The sequence below is a fragment of the Typopeltis vanoorti genome, chromosome 5 (genome assembly GCF_054136105.1).
Source record: "Typopeltis vanoorti isolate ZY-2024b chromosome 5, IOZ_Tvanoo_1.0, whole genome shotgun sequence".
NCBI classification, from domain to species: domain Eukaryota; kingdom Metazoa; phylum Arthropoda; class Arachnida; order Uropygi; family Thelyphonidae; genus Typopeltis; species Typopeltis vanoorti.
The window spans coordinates 100,108,379-100,128,974 of NC_143553.1; the positions used below are offsets into that span (position 1 = coordinate 100,108,379).

Here is a 20,596-nt window from a genome sequence, read left to right on the forward strand (position 1 = left end):
AAGTGGAGAAGAAACATGGCCAATCTACAAAGAAGGAATAGTAATGAGGAAAATCACTCTCTGTAAACAACCAGTGTGAAAACCTGATCCCAAACACTGCATAGGAAATGTATGGGACCCATGCAGTCAAAAACAAGCTGCACAGAACATTCCAGATCCATATGCTGGAATCTCCAAATTTTGACCTCCTCCGGCTAAAAATCACAATTTCCCATTCTACCAAATTCATATGCTTTCAAAACCACTCTCCTAATGCCAACAACAACCCTGAACTCTTCAGTCACCTTTCCTTAAATGCAGATTTTCTCTGATCCAATTCTCTAAACAGTGAAGTCATCTTTTTGGGTACTTCAGTGTCCACAACATTAGCTGGATATCTGCTTCCAACTGCACAGATCAAGCAGGTGGAGACTGGTATGTTTGGAATGGTAAATGTCCCCTAACCATTCCAAACACACAGCACGCATTTGCCAGAAAGAGATCAGAAAAATTTTTGTTTCAAACTGGATACCAAAAAATCTGATGGCATCCCTAAAGTTGTCCTAAAGTTCTGCCCCAGAGTTGACTCTCCTATTTACACTTTCTTATTCCACCGGTATCTATCCTGCAGTCTTGAAACTAGCCCATATAAAACCTATCCCTAAGAACTGCGACAAATCCTCACCTTAAAATTACCAACCAATTTTTCTAACTTCAATTCTTTCTAAAGTAATGGAAAGAACTATCAATGGCCAACTCCTACACTACCTTGAAGCCTCTCATCTAATAAATGACTGACATGGATTCTGTCACTGTCGCTCAACAAGGGATCTACTAACCTACACACCCATCTCTGGACAAACACCTTGGAAAGATTTGACAAATCAAATGGTTGCTCTTGATATCACTAAGGCTTCTTACTGAGCTTAGTACAAAGGTCTATTAGGAAAACTCCCATTATTTGGTCTGCCCCCTGACTTCTGCAATTGGCTAGCCAACTTTCTATCTGGATGCTAACTTCAAGTGATAGTGGATGGCTTCTTATCTTCTATCTATCTATATAACTAATGTTGGAGAACCACAAGGCTCTCTTCCTTCTAAACATAAATAATCTACTCTAGCTGGCTGCCAATCCAGTACACAGTTTTGCAGATGACAGCACATTACACTCCTTTTCTTTTGACAACCCCTGCAAAGCATAAATCACCACAACCTCTAGAAACTTAACCTCTGCTACCTTAAAATTCAATCTTGAAAGCATTCATCAATGGGATTTGGATAACATTATCAACTTCAATGCCAGCAAAACACAGCTCGGCATTATTTCTCACAAAAAAGAACCCTTTTCTTCCAATCTTACTCTTGACAATACTCAAATCTCTATTTAAGATGAGATTCACCTTCTCAGAATAACTTTAATCTCTCTTGGCACAAGCATATTACAACTATTGCCTCCTCCGCATCCAAAAAATTAGGCTCTCTCTTTCACTCGAGGTGTTCCTTACTTTAACTCAAAACAGCTTATAATCCTATACAAATCACAAATCTGCCTGACCATTGAATACTGCTCTCATATCTGGGGTGGTGCTCCTAAGGGCTTCATGAAAATACTGGATTCTATACAGAAAAGAGTAGTTAAATTGATTAACGACCCCCTCTCTCTCTCACATTAAAAAACTCCACTTACTTTCACACAGGCATTCAGTCTCCTCAGCCTGCATCTTCTATAAATATTTCTATGGCCACTGTTCATCAGAATTGGCATCAATAATTCCCCATCCTCTTGGAAATCCATCCAAATGTGTGCAGCAGCTAACCAGCATCCTCTCCCAGTTCAACTGCAAATCCACAGAACAAATTCCCTCTCGTCTTCAATTAACCCTTCCACTACTGCCTTTTGGAATACTCTTCCACTACATGTGTTTCCCAAGGAATACAATCTACAGGTTTTCATATGAAATATGAATAAATTTGTCATTGCCCATCCACGGTATTAACATACTATAGGTTGAACAGCCTCTTATGGATGGGCTCTCCATAAAAAAATAAACAAGCTATATAGTCGAGATGATGACCATATTAAAAGTTTATTAAAAATATTAGCTGTTCCACCACTCTATTATAATGAATTATTATTATTATTAACATATTTTGTATCCAGCATTCCTTCTATACTGTATGGAGGTGTGAGTGTAGTCATGCTGATGTTAAATGCATCAATGCATATATGTAATCTTCTGTCAATAGTCAAGGTTAAAAAAAAAAAAAAACAATAATAATAATATACTGACTTACATGTACATTCAGGCAAATCAGATTTTCAGTAGCAATCAGAGAGTTAGAGACCACAGTGACTATATCCAAACTTTAGTGCTCTTAATAATCTTCAACTTACCTAATGTAAGTCATATTAGCAGCTTATTATCATATAATATGTGCTGCAAGATAGATGAGTCAGGAGTGGTGGTGATATTTAACCACTCATTTCTTGTAACAAAACAACATTTTCAGAAAATACTTAAAGCCAACAAAATTGGATATGTGAAGTTGTTCTAAATGGAATTTTTGTTGTATTTTTATGTAGACCAGTGGGGTCTCAACATTTTTAGTTTCAATACCCCCCCCCCACCTTTTAATATGACATACTAGTGTTAAAAATACCATATGTTGCCATTATTTATCACCATCATTAAATCACCTAATATGCACCTCTCAAGAGGTGCATATTAGGTGTTTCCATGGATATCATAGCTTCCATACAGGATGCGATGATATTCCAACATGAAAAGTTAATAATATAAACTTCCTATCAACAATTTTCCTTCAAATTACATCACAGACACAATATTAATTTAACCTATATAATACAGTAAATACAAAAACAAAGTAACAAAAATATTTTATTTGAAATTGATGCCATTCAAATATTTTTTTTTACATTGTTTTGCTATTTTAAACATTCTCACACTCTCTCTTCAACTTTAGTGTTGAAAAGAAAAAGGGTAGATTCTTAAAAAAAATTATAGCACCTTTAAAATGGTTGTACCATGTTAAATTAATTTCTTTTTTTAGCTTAATCATTATTATTATTATTATTACTATGGGCGACACCAAGGAGTCCTTAGACTCCTCGAGGGAGGCCCTATCATGTCCATACAACTATTCGACATTCTCAAAGTATCTATCATACCTAGCCTTGAACTCATTCACTGTCATAGCACCCACAACAGACTCTGGCAGCTTATTCCACTCATTTACCACTCTAAAAGTAAAGAACCAAGCTCTAACATCCTTACAAACCACACTCTTGCCCAGCTTCCATAGGTGTCTCCTAGTCCTCCCACCACCAGTCCTGATCTCAAAAATACCCTCTGAATTAATCCTATAGAAACCCTTCAGCAATTTCAATGTCTCAATCATATCTTCTCTTTTCTGCTTATCAACCAATTTCTGCAACCCACAAATCTTCAACCTGTTCTCATAAGGTTCATTCCATAGACCTGCTATCATCTTGGTCACTCGCCTCTGGATCCTCTCAACCTCCTCCCCATTAAGAAGAAACCTAGGTAACCAAATCTGGGCAGTAGTCGAGATGAGTTCTTATCAAGGCTCAGTATAGAGGAACAATAACTTGCTTATCTCTGCTCGTCAAAGTATTCTTCAGCAACCAAGTGATTTGATGAGCTGATTTAGCCACTCTTGCAATGTGCCCCTAAACTTCATCTCCCTATCCACCAACAGTCCCAAGTCCCTGGCCTCATCAATCTCCTGGAGTACAGTTCCACCAATGTGGTATACTGCTGCTAATCTTTTCACCCCAAAATGTATAACCTTACATTTTGTCACATTAAACTGACATCCATTCTCCTTAGCCCAGACTTCCAATCTATCCAAATCATCCTGCAAGATTCTGACATCTTCTGCATTCACTATTGTCCTACCCAACTTTGCATCATCAGCGAACAAAAGACCCGTTCCTCTTAGATCCTTCCCTATATTGCTGATGAAAAAATTAAGCAGTGGTCCAAGAACAGAACCCTGCGGCACACCACTAGTCACAGGCCGTCTTTTGGACTCTACTCCTGAATAAACTACTCTCTGATATCTCTCCATCAACCACCCTCCTATCCACCTAACCAACCCTTTATCCATTCCCATATGTTGCAGTTTATGGATTAGAATTTCATGTGGTATCCTGTCAAAGGCCTTAGCCAGGTCCAGCAGTATCACTGTAAACCCATTACTCTTATCCAGTTCAGCAGTCACTGTGTTATAAAACTTGAGCAAGTCACTGGGGCATGATCTACCCTTCACAAAGCCATGCTGTCCCCCATACAGTATCTCATTTTCATCAATCCATTCCTGTATTTTTACCTTGACTACTTTCTCCAAGACCTTGACAATGACTCCTGATTATGCTGATTGGTTGGTAATTTGCAATAGTAGTCTTGGATCCTCCTTTATGCAGTGGAACTATTTTCCTCTCTTTCCACACCTTCGGGACTAAACCAGACCCGAGACTCAGTTTAAACAACATAGTCAAGGGCACTGATAATTCTTTAGCCGCTTCACGTAAGACCCGTACTGGTTAATCATAAAATGAATTTAACTAAAGTTTTTGTGAGTTTTGCTCTGGTGTTCATTCATCAAGAGGGTGAACTGCCACCAGACCAAAAGTACCACCATACCAAAATTTAGTTGCAAGAAAAAACATACACTGAAATGCAGACCTTACAGAAACCAAGCTAAATCTGGTTGTATTCAACATCTCACCTGACTGTTTTGTGATTTCAAAATTCCAAGTTTTTTCTCTTCCTCAACATGGTCCCCATTTCTTAACAGATTAACTGTTTGATTATTATCTTCAAAACATTCTCTCTGGATGGCAAGCTTTTTCCTTCTTTTAGTTCTTTCCCCTATAAATAAGCATGAATTAGAATAAGAAATAAAAATAGTATTACTGAACAACTGTTTTAAATAGAAACAGAGTAAAAATAAGATAATATATTTAATAAACATCACTGGTGAGATATCAATTAAGAGATTCAAAGATTAAATTTTAAGAATAGGATTAAAGTTTGCTATTTGGTTTTTCTACATTTTTGTAGTGCTAAGTTGTTTCTGGAATACGAGTGTCCTTCAGTGGTTATTTTTTGAAGTTAGTTGTTGTCGCGATATCATGCATTATGGTTACCGAGAAGACTGGGTCAGAATCGAATGCATACCGGTGGAAGACAAGACGAAGGATAAGTTTTCATTATTTAGTTATTTCATTTTATTTATTTATATCTAGTGTACTTAAATGTTCTGTTTGTAACTGTTTGTACTTTTTCTTATAGTTATACTTCCTAATACTTATTAGAGTTTATTTTTTGACACTAATTAGTGACACTATTTTGAATAATGGCAACAGCGGCAGTTAAAATTGCAAATGGCGTATCGCCAAGTCCCCCCCATTTAAGGACTCCATTTTGCGCGATATAATACAGGATTTTGTAGCATGCGAGACTTGCGGAATGTATGCGTACTGACTATTGTATATGTGGTAGGAGAGAGAAGGAGAGAAAACATATGTGTGCAAAATGCAGGCAATGGGAGGAACTTGGTGATTTAGAAATGACCATAACTGACCTCGTTGAGTCAGAGACGGGAGATTCTCCACATAGAGAGATGACTGGTATGATAGAGGGTGAGAGAAGTATGAATAAAATAATAAGAGTGGGGAGTATGGAAAGGTTGAATGATTCTGAAGTTTTAGGAGATAGTCTCAATTGGGAGGATGAATGGCAAACAAGAGTGGCTGATTTACAGAGAGAGAGAGAGAGAGAGATGAGCTGAAAGAGCAGGTGGAATGTCTGGGGAATGAGATGAGAAGTGTGAAAGATGAGATTAGGAGAATGGAAGAGACGAATGCAAGGTGAATCAGAGGAGTGAGAGAGAGTTATGGGAATGAGAGAAGAGGAGAGAATAGGAACAATAGCAGAAGGAGAGGGAATGAGAGAGTTATGGGAATGGTAGAAAAAGAGAGAATAGGAACAGTATAAGAGAGAGAATGAGAGAAAGTCATGGGAGTGATAGAGGAGAGAATGGGAACAGTAGAAGAAAGGGGAATGAGAGAGAGTTGTATAAATGATAAAAGAGGTGAGAATAGGATAAGTGGAAGAGAGAGAGAGAGAGGGAATGATAGGAATGCAAGGGAGCACAGGGACTAGGGATAGAGTGATGTCAGGAAGGCAGGTAAATAGGGAGCACAGAGAGAAACTGTTACAGGAGAGAGAGAGAAAGAGAGTGAGGGATGCATGTGAGCAATCAAGGAATAGGGTGGTAAGAGGTGTAATGTATGGGGACTCAATGATCCGTGGTGTTCAAGACAGGATGCGTGAGGAGTGTTTGCCAAGAGGAACGATAGAAAGTGTGGCTATGGCAGTTAAGAGAGGTGAAAGGGTGGATGAGATGATTGTGATGGTGGGAACAAATGACTTGAGTGGTGGTGTAAATCAGGCAGCGAGAGATATGAGATTCATGCTTGAGGTCGTACAAAAGAAGACACATAGAGGAAAGATAGTGTGTTTTGCCTAGGGATGATAGTGATGAGCGAGCAGAAAAGCTCAGCTCGTCACTACTGATATTGAATGACATAATAGCGAGAATGTGTCAGAACAGAGGATTGGAATATGTGGATGCTTGGAGTGCATTTGAGAGCAGAGAGGAATTGTATGCGAGAGACTGCTTGCATTTGAATGAGGAAGGACGTAGGCATCTGGAGAGATTGTTGTTCTGAACGAGTCAGTGTGTCCCAGTGTAGATGGTAGCAGAAGTAGCCTCTTGTGGGAATGGATACTTGGGAGAAAGGGGGATGACATCAAGTAACACTAAGCCTAGTGGAGTCTAGAAGGGATAATGCTGAGTATAGAAACAATTTTTTATGCTTTATACTAATGCCAGGAGGTATTTGGAATAAGGGAGAGGAATTGGTGGCCCTGATAGCATCAGCCTGGCCAAAGATTATTGGGATCACTGAGAGGTGGTTGACAGAAGAGGATATAATAACAGGAATAGAAGTTGCTGGGTACAGCATTTTTCAGCAGGATAGGAAGGGAAAGTGTGGTGGTGGAGTACTGCTTATGATAAGTGATGACCTATGTTATGTCCTCTAAGAGTGGAGGCATTGGAAGGCTGTGACACTAATGATTTTGAAAGCATATGCTGTGAGGTGGAGGTGGGCAAGACAGGATATTTAGTGGGGTGTTGCTACAGCCCAAGGAGCACAGAGGGTGGGGACCAGGAGATGTTGAGACAGTTGAGCGTGGCAAGTGCAAGAAGAATGATTGTCATGGGAGATTTTAACTACTGCAGTATAAATTAGAGAGAGGAACATGCATGTAACAATAAGGGTACAGAATTTCTAGAATTCTTGAGGAACAAATGTCTTAGGTAACATGTAACAGAGGGAACAAGAGGTTCAAGAGTTTTGGATTTGGTTATACCATCAGAAGAGTTGATAATAACTGAGATGACATCTCTCCCACCAGTTGGAGAGAGTGACCATATGGTTTTGACTTGGAAAATGAATAGACATGCAGGAGTATCAAAGAGACGGAAACGTATGTGGAATTATAAAGCAGGTGATTATAGTAGTCTTAGACGTCAACTTGGGGAAGTTTCGTGGAGGGAGGAATTGGAAGGCCTGGATATCATTAGTACTTGGGAAATTGTGAAGGAATAGTTGTTAGCAGCAATGGTAAGCTGTATTCCATGAGTGAAGAAGAGGACACAATTTTGAGTCAAGTGGATGACAAACAAACAATATTAAACAGGAACTGCATGCAAAAAAGAGGCTATGGAGACAAGTGGAGAAGATGCATGAAGAATATAAGACACAGGCCAAGAGAGTGACTAGTATGGTAAGGAAGGCAAAACTGGAATGTGAGAAAAGATTGGCCCTTAGATCCAAGGAAAATCCTAGGGAATTTTTTAGCTATGTGGCCAATAGGAGGAGAAATGACTGTGGAAGAATTACATTGTGGGATAAAAATGGGAATACAGTGACTGATGCAGAGGACATAGTGGAATTGTTCAATGAACACTTTATTGGAATATTTCATCCTGGAGAAGTCAATTTGAATACTAGAGGGATAGGGCAGGTTTGAGGTTTAGAGGTGCAGGAGGAGTGTGTGTTCCACATACTGAGTACTCTGGATGTTAGTAAAGCTGTGGGACTGGACGGTATTTCACCACGAGTTTTGAGAGAATGTGTTAAGGAACTGACAGTGCCTTTGACCCGGCTTTTCAATGAAAGTTTAGCTGCGGGATAGGTGCCCATGGAATGGAAGGAAGGTACGACAGTGCCATTGCATAAGGGCGGTAGCAGACTGGAAGTCTAATTATAGGCCAGTTTGTATGTCATCAGTAGTTAGTAAGATCTTGGAGTGTGTGGATCATATACAACATTGGGTAGATGAGGGTAATGTTATCTGTGAGAGTCAACATGGATTTGTGAAGGGGTGCTCTTGTTTTAGCAATATGCTAGCCTTTTATGATACAATTACAAGAGCATCAGATGAGGGAAAGGCATATACTGCCATTTTCCTAGACTTAGCAAAAGCACTAATTATATGAAGAGCCCAAGGCTTCAATTCAGTGACATGAAATTATTTAGGAATAAGAAACTGTTTGAAACCGAATAAGAAACTCTTTGAGTTTCTTATTCAGCGATGAAACAATATGGGATGTGATATCCCTTAACTTAAATAATTTCACTTTGCCGAATTGAAGCCTTTGGCTCTTCATATAATTAGTAATTTATTAGGACACCTTCTTGGCAATTCTTATAGTAGGGTATGTAAGTTCTGTTCGCTACAGACTTGGTATTATCTAGGTCTACCTACTCGCTGATGAGACCTCAATAAAGGTTGAAACCAGTCTGGGTAGTGACCTTCTCTCATAATGCAGAACAGTAATACAGCTCCTAGGAGCTCGGTTTCACATTATGGGTAAATACCAAGAACAGTGATTGGAGCTTGCTCCACCCTTACTATGAGTTACCTCAGTGTTGCACTACCAGATGGACTATGTGTTGCACTATCCAGGTATTTGTTTATGCTTGGACTCGCCAAACTTTATATAGTTTCTATATTCGGTTATGAAACAATATGGGATGTAATATCCCTTAACTAAAATAATTAGCAAAAGCAATTGACACGGTGCCACATGATAAGCTGATATTCAAGTTGCAGCACATGGGTCTGGATGTCAGATTGGTCAACTGGATTCAGGATTGGCTATTCGATAGGTATCAGAGAGTTGTGTATGGTGGAGCAATATCAAAGAGGCAGAAGGTTACAAGTGGGGTTCCACAGGGCTCAGTACTGGGACCTACATTGTTTAACCTTTATATCAATGACATTGTCAGTGGATTGCAAGGGGATATTCAGTTGTTTGTGGATGATGCGAAGGTGGGAAGGGTTATTAGTAATAGTGAAGAGGATTTGAATAAGCTAGATAGATGGGCAAATGAATGGGGTGTCAGTTTAATGCAGCAAAATGTAAGGTCTTGAGGTTTGGGACGCTGCATACTCTATGGGAGGAGTTAAACTGGAGGAAGTAGGGAAGACAAGAGATCTGGGATTGATGATTGATAGAAACCTGAAATTTAGGCGACATATTGCAAAGGTAGTGAAGGTAACACAGCAGATTGCTGCACTAATGAGAAGGACACTGACCTGCAGAGATAAAATGGTTATCATTCCGTTGTATAAGACTCTGATCGGACCACACTTAGACTATTGTTCTCAGATCTGGTCCCCAGGATTTGAAGGGGATAAATTAACTTAGTATAACAAAGATGGTGTCAGAACTGTACAATGTTAGTTATGAGGGTCGGCTGAGGGAGTGTGGACTGCAGAGTTTGGTGGATAAAAGAAGGAAATGATATGATTGAGACTTTTAAACTGTTGAGAGGTGGTTACAGGGTTGACACTAGGGAGTTCTTTAGCTTGGTTGAACAGCGAGAAGGACTCATGACAAGGGACCATCCCTGGAAGTTACGAAAGAAAACTGTGAGAAAGAGGGTGAGGAGTGGTTTCTTTCATCATGGAGAAGGTCATCAACGGTTAACTTCTTTGACATCTGGAGAGGTGCCAACTAAACAATGACCATCAATATGGCCTTAGCCAATTAAGATCCACAGCAGATCTTCTGACATACATCATTCACACCTGGACATGACATGGAAAAATTCAAAGAAACCTGCCTATTATACTTGACATTTCTAAGGCATTTTGTAGAGTCTAGCATAGAGCTTCTCAGCAAGTCATCATGTTGTCTGTCTTCTGTGCTTTGTAACTAAGTTGCCAGTTTTCTCTAAGGTCATTCGATGCATATAATGGTGGAATTTTCACTTCAGATTTTCCTATGTAATGCAAGTATTTATCAGCGCTCTTTAATTTAAACCCATGCTGTTCTTATATACTTGACCACAAATGCTATTCACAGTTCTGCTAATGACAGCACTCTCTACTCATCATACTCATATGACAAATCTTGAAGTGCTCAAACATCTCAAGCTTCATGATCATCTACAATAAGTTCAATAAACACTAACTCCATGCCATCCTACAATGGAACAACAACTTTGTCACTATCAGTGCTTACAAACCACAGTTTTGCCTGTTTTCTCACAAACCAGATTTTAGTTCTTCTCCACTTACTTTTGCTAATGCTTAACTTAACAGTCAAGTCCAGATCTCTCTTCATGGACTGGCTCTTACCTCTAGTCTAGCTTGGCATAATCATATTGCTTTTATGGCATCTTTAGCTTCCAGGATACTTGACATCATTTTTTGTTCAAAATGTTAATTCTCTTCTGACCAGTTGATTCTCACATTTTGGGTAGCACATGTAAGATTCTCTAAAAATCTTGACACAATTCTGTAGCAAGTGGTTTGGTTGACTGAGGACCACTCTCTCAAAGATTCTATTCAGCCACTATCTCATATATAGTCAGTTTCCACATTGTGTCTTTTCTACAGATATTTCCATGGACATGGTTCAGTAGAACTACCATCCATTATGCTCCCCAATTTCTACTAAATAGAAGAATGTGTGAAACAGCTGTTTCAACAGTAGTTTTACAACTGAAATGCAGATTCACCAAACCTGCTACTCTCAGTTGCATTTCTACCTAAGTTCTGTGGAAGAGCCTTCTCCAAGAACTATAACCTCCAGCTTTTTAAGAAGAATATCAACAGATCACTTTGCTCTTGACCTCAGCCCAGACAGCAATTATTTGATATAGGCCTTGCAGCCCATGGTGCATAGGAGTGATTAATAAAAAAAAAAAAAAAAAAAAAAAAAAAAAGAAAGAAAGAATATCTTTTATTATTATTATTCGTGACACCTCCAAGGAGTCCGAAGACTCATCGCGGGAGGACACCTATTGTACAACTCTCCGTCTCCACCACTACACCGATCCACTACTACCAATCATCTACATCAACGCCATCTACTGCCTACTGCCACCACCACCACCACAGCTAGTATTTTTTGTCTGTAAATTGTGTGTGTTCTGAAGGGCTGATTTGTCTGTATGTGGGATGAAAAACCCGAGTTTGCAGGAGAAAAAAACCCTGCTACCTCCGTATGAAAACATTTTCCTTTGGTTTCATGTCAGTTTCACCATCTCTGACTCCTTGTAAAGCATTCTTTCCTCTATTTCTAAGCTTTTTCAATAACCTTGAAAACATTATTCTATCTTTCTGATACTTCTATATCTTATTAAATTCTTTTCGTGACTTTTGTTTAGCTGCTTTTAAACATTGCTTTGATTTCTTAAACTTTTTCTGTCTTCTCTCAGAGTCCATGCTGATTTACTTTCTAGGAACTTCTGATATGCCTTCTTCAAACTTCCTGAGTCCACCATGGAGTTCTGATTTTTCTATCCTTGCAGACAACTTGACAATATGCTTCTCTGGATGAATTAATGTTTTCTTCAGCATTTTAAAATGAGCTTACACGGTTTGATTCTCGATGTCAAACCCTTTCATTTTTTTTGAATAATATTTGTATGCTTGTCTACAGTTCACCTTGAAAGCAGCTCATCTCCAATTCTCTTTAGAACTTTCTTGAACACTCCCCCCCCCCCCCCAACATGATGTCACTTTTATCCTGCTCAAAACTAAATGGTAATTACTTCCTATATCAAATCCCCTGTATCCACTTGTGTCCTGAATCAGCATGAAAATTTCATTATCAACATAGTGAATGAGTTTCTTATTCTTGTGCCTTCTCTCAATATGGATTTGTGTGCATCTTTATGTGGGAATATGGTACTGATAATGAGAAGTTCACACACTGAAGAGATATCCAATGGGCTCTACCATTATTAATTATTAACTTTGTTCTTTTCTCCAAATTTTCCAAAGCATTTTTGTATATCTAGCTTTTTGATGTTACAACAACATCAAAATGCTTCTAAAGAGAGACTTGGTCATTTGCCATAAGAATCGATTTTCTCATAGATTATTTAACTTTATTCAAGCAACTGTTACTGATTTTTAAAAAAGGCAAACAAAATAGTGGATAGTAACTTGAATTCCATTCCTTGAAAGGAATGAGAATCAATTTTTGAATAATGTAAACAGTCTACGTATATAATAGTATATACGTAAACTGTGAATGTCAATAGAACAGAAAGTATTCACAAAATATTCACTACGTGTGTGAAAGGATTATCATGGTAGTTATATGAATCGGTTAGTTGTAATCTGATGAATTTAACATATAGAAAAGATTTAATTGTGGTTCAGGATATACATAAGACAGTAGAAGTTTGCTCCATCCAGATGAACTAGGCTCTATAGTAGCTCTTATGTGTTTTTCTATATCTAAAAAAAGTTCTGGAAAGTTTTTTTTTTTTTTTTTTTTCACTTGGTTAGAAAGTAAATTAAACTTGCCAAGACATTATATTCTTGGTTAATCCTTTATTCAAGTGTCACAACAAGCAGCCTAGTTGTGAAGATAATTTGGATGCAAACATTGTCAATTGTCAAGTCTCATCAATCAGAGAAATGTAATGAAAAAAATAAGTTTAATTAACGTAAAACATACACAAATATAATTATTTACATAAAATTTATTTAAAAGGATTTCATAAGAAATACACTTTTTCTCTCTCACACACATCCAAATTTAATTTCAGAAATAAAAAGTTTTCTAACAAGAAGGAAAAATTCATTTTTTAATTCTTTCAAGAAATAACAAGTTTGGCTTTCTAATACATTTAATACCATCACATCCAAAATGTCTTGCTCTGAACTCAAAACAAACAATAAATTTCTTCTCAAACAATTATCTTTCCTTAAAGTGAAAGAAAGAAACACTCTTATTTGAGCCCAGTAGACTTCAGCATAAACATCTTATCAGAAAAATTTACCCTGTTTCAGAAAATTACCTATAAAGAGTAAACACTTTGAATAAACAGCTGCCATGATAGTTATCTAAACAATTCTTTCAACTCATATCAGTTCTTTTTACTGTCTGAATAGTTTTATTCTTGTTTGCAGTATTGGAAGAAAATTCAACTTTCTGTCTTGACAAATAAATGTTGTATCTTCAAATTTCTCTAATTACTGGAACAAATACAGGGTACAATAAAACAAAAGACGAACACAATATTAGAGGCTTTCTTCTAGATTTTTATTTTCTAGTGGTTGTTCACCATATGAAAGAAAAACACTTTCAGATAAATCTATAGGTATCTGATCCATTCTTTAATGTTTTACTCTTTTTAAAAAGAACCACATTCTCATGACAATCTCCATAACAACCCAACAGCTATCGCCAACTAGTTGTGCTGTTTCCTTAATTTCTGCACATGTACACTCACACAAACTGCCAGTTAAACTCAATAGCAGTCTCCTTGTATGGATAGGACAGAACAATGTGTAAAATAAACTTTGAGGTGAGAAAAACAGTTTTAATCTATTTAAGCATTAGAATGATAATTTCTTGATATATGTTGGCTGAAATTAAGTACAGTTCCTGAACTTGAAAACTGTCAACTCTTCCAAGCATTATCTCCATTACCATTATGAAATATTGCCAAAGTTTAGTAATATTTTGTAATGTAAAGTTATAAACTGTTCAAAATTTTATAAAATGATTTATTAACAAATGTTTTATTGTCTTTGTGGAGATGAAGACAAATGAATTTAATCATAATAAATTAAATATTACAAGAGAAAATTCAAAAAACAAACGTATCACAGTACTATAAATGGAAGGGCGAAAAGAACTTCATTTAATGGCCTCAATCATTTTCCCTTTTTTTTTTTTTTTTTTTTTTTTTTTTTTTTTTTAAGGTAGCATTACTTGAAACATAAGTCAGCAAAATTTATTAAACATAAAATGTGGTGTATCTGAATGAAAGTCATCAGACACAAAAGCATTACAAAAAATATATAAAGTTTGCACTTTGCACTGTTTTGGTTGAAAATATTATTATTAGCACAGTCTACTCCATGGAGTCCTCAGACTCATCGAGAGAGAGGCCCTAAACATCATGTCAAGCACTATCCAACATTTGCATAGAATTTATCACACTTTGCTTTGAACTCATTCATAGTCATATCACCTACAACAGACTCTGGTAACCAATTCCATTCATTCACCACTTTCCAAGCAAAAAACCTAGTTCTAACACCCTTGCTAACTATGCTCTTACTCAGTTTCCAAAGATCATGCTAGTTCTCCCACCACCACACCTGTTCTGAAAAATTTCATCTGAATTAGTCATAATAATAAATTAAATATTACAAGAGAAGTTAAAAAAAAACGGTATTAAATTACTATAAATGAAAGGGAGAAAAGAACTTCATTTAATGGCATCATTCTCTTTCCTTTTTTTTTTTTTTTTTTTTGTAAAAACCCTTCAGTAATTTGAATGTCTCAATCATATCGCTCCATTTCCACCTGTCAACCAGTTTCTGTAACCCACAAATCTTCAACCTGTTCTCATAAGGTTCAATAAATAGGCCAGCTAAAAGCTTTGTCACTTGCCTCTGGATTTTCTCACCCTCTTCCTCATCACGGAGAAATCTTGGTGACCAGATCTGTGCGCAGTACTCAAATTGGGACCTCGTCAAGGCTCAATAAAGAGATATGATAACCTGCTTGTCTCTTCTCATCAAAGTATTCTTTAGTAACCAAATAATCTGATGAGTGCTTTAGCTATTTTTGCTATGTGCCCTCTAAACTTTAACTCCCTATCCACTAACACTCCCAAATCTCTGGCATCATCAATTTTCTGGAGTACAATTCCACTGATGTCTTATACAGCTGGCAATCTTTTCACTCCAAAATGCATAACCTTACACTTTGCCACATTAAACTGACATCAATTCTCCTTTGTCTAGTCTGCCAGTCTATCCAAATTATCCTGCAAAATTTTAACATCGTCTATAATTAACTATTGTTCTACCCAACTATGCATCACTGACAAACAACTGAACAGTTCCTTCTCAGATCCTTTCCTATATCATTAATGTACAAATTAAATAGTAGCAGTCTAAGAACAGATGCCTGTGGCATGCCATTAGTTATAGGCTTTTCCTGGATTCTACTCCTGAATAAATTATTCTCTGATATCTCTCCATCAACCACCCTCTTATCCACTTCACCTGCCAGCCTGGTTGGCTAAGCAGTTAGTGTATCCATTCTCCAGCAAAGAGGCTGAAAGTTCAAATTCCACCAAGGGCATGGATGTTTGCAATTGCCCAACTAACCAATTACCATATGTAATGCTGTGACCTGTGTCCTGGCACAGTATGGCCCTTGATATCTTTACACCATAAAAAAAAATCAAAAACCCACTTCACCACTGCTATATCCATCCCCATGTGCTGCAGTTTACTGATCAGAATTCCAAGTGGTATCCTGTCAAAGGTTTTTGCAAAGTCTAGCAGCATCACCTCTAAATCAATTACCTTTATCCATCTCAGCTGACACTGTATTATGAAATGTGAACAAGTTATTGAGGCATGACCTACACTCCACTAAACCATGTTTCCCTCCATACAGTATCCCATTTCCATCTATCTGTTCTTGAATTTTGCTCTTGACCAACTTCTCCAGTACCCCCTCCCCCCCAACGACAACACCTGATAAGCAGACAGTCAGTAATTTATTACATTAGTCTTGGAGGCCCCTTTATGCAATGGAACTATTTTCTTCTCCTTCCACCTCATTGGGACTAACCCAGAGCTGAGATTTAGATTACACAATGTGGTCAAGAGCACCGACAATTCCCTAGTACCTTCATATAAAACTTGAGCTGGTATATCATCAAATCCCATAGCTGTATTCACATCAAGGTCTGTAGGAAGCTATGCACTTCTCGGTTCCTACATAAACCTTTGCATCTCTCGTTACTGCAATATCTCCATTTGGATGATATACTCTTGCAAAAGTGTTCACTTAGTAATTCTACTATTTTGAACGATTCAGTTACCTCTCTACCATCAGCATTTATTAAAATTATTCTAGCATAAACATTCTTTCTTTTACTTGCAGCATATCAAAAGAAATGTTTGGGATTATCTTTGGCCTGCACTGCTAATTTCCTATTATACTCTGTTTTTGCTTTTCTTACCAACACTGGTTACCCTTCTAGCCTGTTCTTTGTAATGCTCATGTGCCTGCTGGTCACCTTGCTCCTTGAATTGCCTCCACAATTTTTTTCTTTTTTTTTGCAGCTCCAGCTTCATGGTGATATTCATCCATTTAACTCCCATTTGATTTACTCTCTTGACTCTAGGTATGCAATCTGCCATTACTTCCATCAAACACTCCTTTACCTTCCCATGCACTAGCAACATCCAGCCCCTGCAGTTTCACATGCCATGGCACTGATCCAAGCAATCTCCTAAGCTTGTCACACTTACGAGCCCTATAATTCCACATATACCCCTCTTAACTGAAAATTTCACACATTTAGCCACCTACCTGGTCAAGAGTTGGATCCTGTGACCTACCCAGTTTCTCTTTAATTGGTGTCATCATGGTCATATTGGTTATAAACAAATTCTTAGATGCAATTACTAGATCAAGCATTCTTGAACCCCTAGTATATTCCATCATATGCTGTCTCAGGTAATTATTCCTTAGTAACTGCATAAATTCCATTTCTTTCATCCCTTGTGTCCTCTCCTCCTTCTCATCATGTTCATTTTTAATGAACTTAAAGTAATTGATTATAGAAGCAGTAAATTTATATACTTGTAAAAATTAGATGGTGGTTATGAATGGAGAACAGATTAATAAAAAAGTTATGCCTAAATAACTAGCTTTAATGAAACATATTTACTAGACATATTTAAAAAACGTCACCACTTATACATGTAACAAAATATATATAAATTTTATTCAACAATTCCAATATATTTTGTCCAACATTACATGAACATCATCAGGGAGACAGACTGTTAACTACATTGAAACATGAATCAAAAATGTTCTCAAAGAACCTCCTGTATAGATTGGCACAATAAAATTGTTATCATATCACGATACCTCTCGGCAATAACCGAGCTGGTCACAGGATCCAACTGGTGAATGTCTTCAAAGAAGAATGGTCCAATAATAAACAAGCTGTAAACTTGCTCCAGAAAGTAATGTTAAATGCAAAGGAATTTGTTGGATTGCATGCAGGTTTTGATCAGCAAATACTTGGCAATTGTGAGTATTCACACTCTATTTAAGTAAAAGTGAGCCTCACCTCTCCCACAAAATTATCCATGGCTATGCAGCATCCAACTCCACTGGAGCAAGGCATATTAAAGCAATGTTAGTTGATGTTCAAAGTCCTGCAGGTGCAACTCCTGTTATGGTTATCTTGAATGGGTAGAAATGCAGAATCTTCCATAGAATTTTTCAGACAGTTGTGTAAAGCACATCTATGTGTCTTGATACAGCACACCAACGCTATTATTCATGGGCCTGCTCCACAACAGCAGTAGCAACTTCATTCACAATTCATTCATTGTAGAATTTTTCAGTCAGTTGTGTAAGGTATACATCTATATGTCTTGGTAAAGCATACCAATGCTATTATTCATGGCCTACTCCACAACAGCAGTAGCAACTTCGCTTATTGTGAATTGGTTTGCAACCTCCCTCTGCCAGGTCTGATTCCTAACAATCCCATTTCTTCAAAATGACTAATCATTCATTGCAGAGTACATGGAGCTCATTGACAATTTGCAGGAGACAAAGTATGCAGTAGTGCAGCAAAGAGCATTGCAATTGTTTAGGGAGTACAGCTTCATGAGCAAACCATGCTGGGGCAAGGTTAGTGTGCTATCACTGTGGCACTAACATTAACAATATTAACAACCAGTATGAAGGGAATGATTCCATGTCCATCATTTTAAATCCTTCTTCTGTCAAAAATAAGACAGACAGACAGACACACACACACACACACACACAATGGACAAAGCATTAGAGATACCTACCTAATAGTGTCAATCCTCCTCTAGTGTGAACCATAGCCTGTACACTCCGAGGTACTGACTCCACCAGATGCCTGTTGCAGCATTGTCCACAACTGTGCCTTAAATATCAGTCCCAGATATATGGATCTGATGTCTCGCTCTATGGCATTCCGGATTGATTTGATTATATTTAAATCTGGGGGACCATGGGGCCACTGGATGGCCCCAAACTCAGATGAGTGTTCCTCAGGCCATGCCTGGATGGTTGCGACCTGGTGGGGGGTAGCACACTGTCCTGCTGAAACAGACCATCGGCTGCAAGAAGGCCATGAAAGTATGTAGGTGATAAGCCAGTATATTCTGGTAGCTTGCAGAGTTTAAGGACCTCTCCAGACACACTAAGGGACCTAATTTGTCACATGAGAAGGGTTCCCAAACCATCACAGAGCCAACCTGGTACGACAGGGCTATGGCCTCATGCTGTTAATGCCACAACCATACCCTCCCATCAGCTCAGTACAACTGATAACAGGATTTATCAGAATGCACAACTCTATTCCACTCTGCAGAGGTCCAGTTTTGATAGTCCCAACACCAAGGAAGGTGCAATGCCTGATGAGGAGCTGTCAACAGTGGTACACAATTAAGGCATGCCATACTCTTCAATCATTGACATGCAACTGGATGTGATTTGTGCAACTGCTGCCCTATGGTTGGTCTGTAAGAGCCTGGACAGGCCTATGTTGACCCTGGTCATCAATGACATGTGGTCAGCTACCACTTGCTTGCTGAATGCTGTTACATCTTTTGATGGTATTCTCGTGGTAGACCCCTTGATTTGGTTGCCCTCGAGAACCCTAGAGTTCTTACCACTTTGGCGATAGAATGGCCATTTGTTTTGCACCAATAATACATCCATGATCAAAGTCACTAAGATCACCACATTTACCCATATTTGTTAATTGCAATACTCTCTTGGGAAGCTCCGATGTCTGCCTATTTACCATCTGCATTCAGCTTGAGTACATTTCACTGTGTAGGTGGATGCCAGTGTCAACTTCCCATCACCCTTATCTCTAATGTTTTGTTCATTGAGTATATATATATATAAAGGAAAAAATCATGTTTTGGTGCATACCAAAAACATCAAATGAACTTTCCTTATTTGATTTGCTATTGTTTGCCATTATTGTTTATGCAATAAGAAATCAGAGAAATAAACTATAACTTTTTGATAGTCTGTTGTATTGAAATGAGTGAATCTGTTATAATGTGGTTTGCTATAGCCAATGAGTAAGGTATAATAATCTTTGCTATTACAATGCTTGCCAGTCAGTGGGTCTGTAATAACAATATTTGCTACAGAGTTGCTGACTGTATTGTCAAAAATTTGAAAAATTATCAGATCTAACTGTTTATCTAGGTTTACATGTTCTGGAGCCCCTAAAAACAAAATCCTCTAACACTTTTTATATTAACTTTTTGAAGGAAGGTATGTAGCAGTCTCCTTCAGTCTTCACTGTTAGTGAGTTCAAGCTGTCAATGAACAAAGGGTTTCAGAAAAGAAAGTAAGACAGACAACCGCTACCTTCTCTTAGCCCTAAATTCTAAGACTAGTAATATTGTTTGCCACAGTGTGAATTGTATGGTTGATTTTTGAATTGTGGACTTTTGAACGTAAATTTCTGGTGGATAAAAAAAGTGCACTTTTTACTTGCCAAGGATTGACTAACCTGGAAACTGGCTCAAAAAGGCCTAAAAAAAAGGTTCTCTGGCCTGCCATAGAATAAAATTTATGATCTTTCTTTGCAGACTAGAACTTTCTTTCTAGCACTATGGAGCAAACACCATTTCCTCAGGGCTCCAACACTCATGTTCTAGAGCATGAAAGTAAAAAGTAAACATTTGATTTTCTGTCAGATTGCAATAACATTAATAAATGGAAAGGGGAAAATGAATATTTTTTTGTCCATACTGAATATATTTTGTATGTATTTTTCTTCTGTTAATGGTGGTTCATCCTGTTTGTCCAAAATATTCAATCCCATATTGACAGGGGAGACTGTATACACCTGAAGAGAGAGAGGATCCTGGTGGTCCTTAATTTGTCTGAAGAAATTGCAGAC

The 20,596-nt window shown here is 37.8% G+C and overlaps 1 protein-coding gene across 1 annotated transcript in view; it reads right to left on the minus strand.

Moving 5' to 3' along the window:
- Window positions 1-20,596, minus strand: part of LOC150106689 (gem-associated protein 5-like) — a 560,402-nt gene that overhangs the window by 232,591 nt on the left and 307,215 nt on the right. The window contains exon 14 of the mRNA XM_090392643.1: window positions 4,753-4,895. Within this exon, the coding sequence (XP_090248769.1) occupies window positions 4,753-4,895 (143 nt within the window). The remainder of the gene's footprint in view (window positions 1-4,752; window positions 4,896-20,596) is intronic.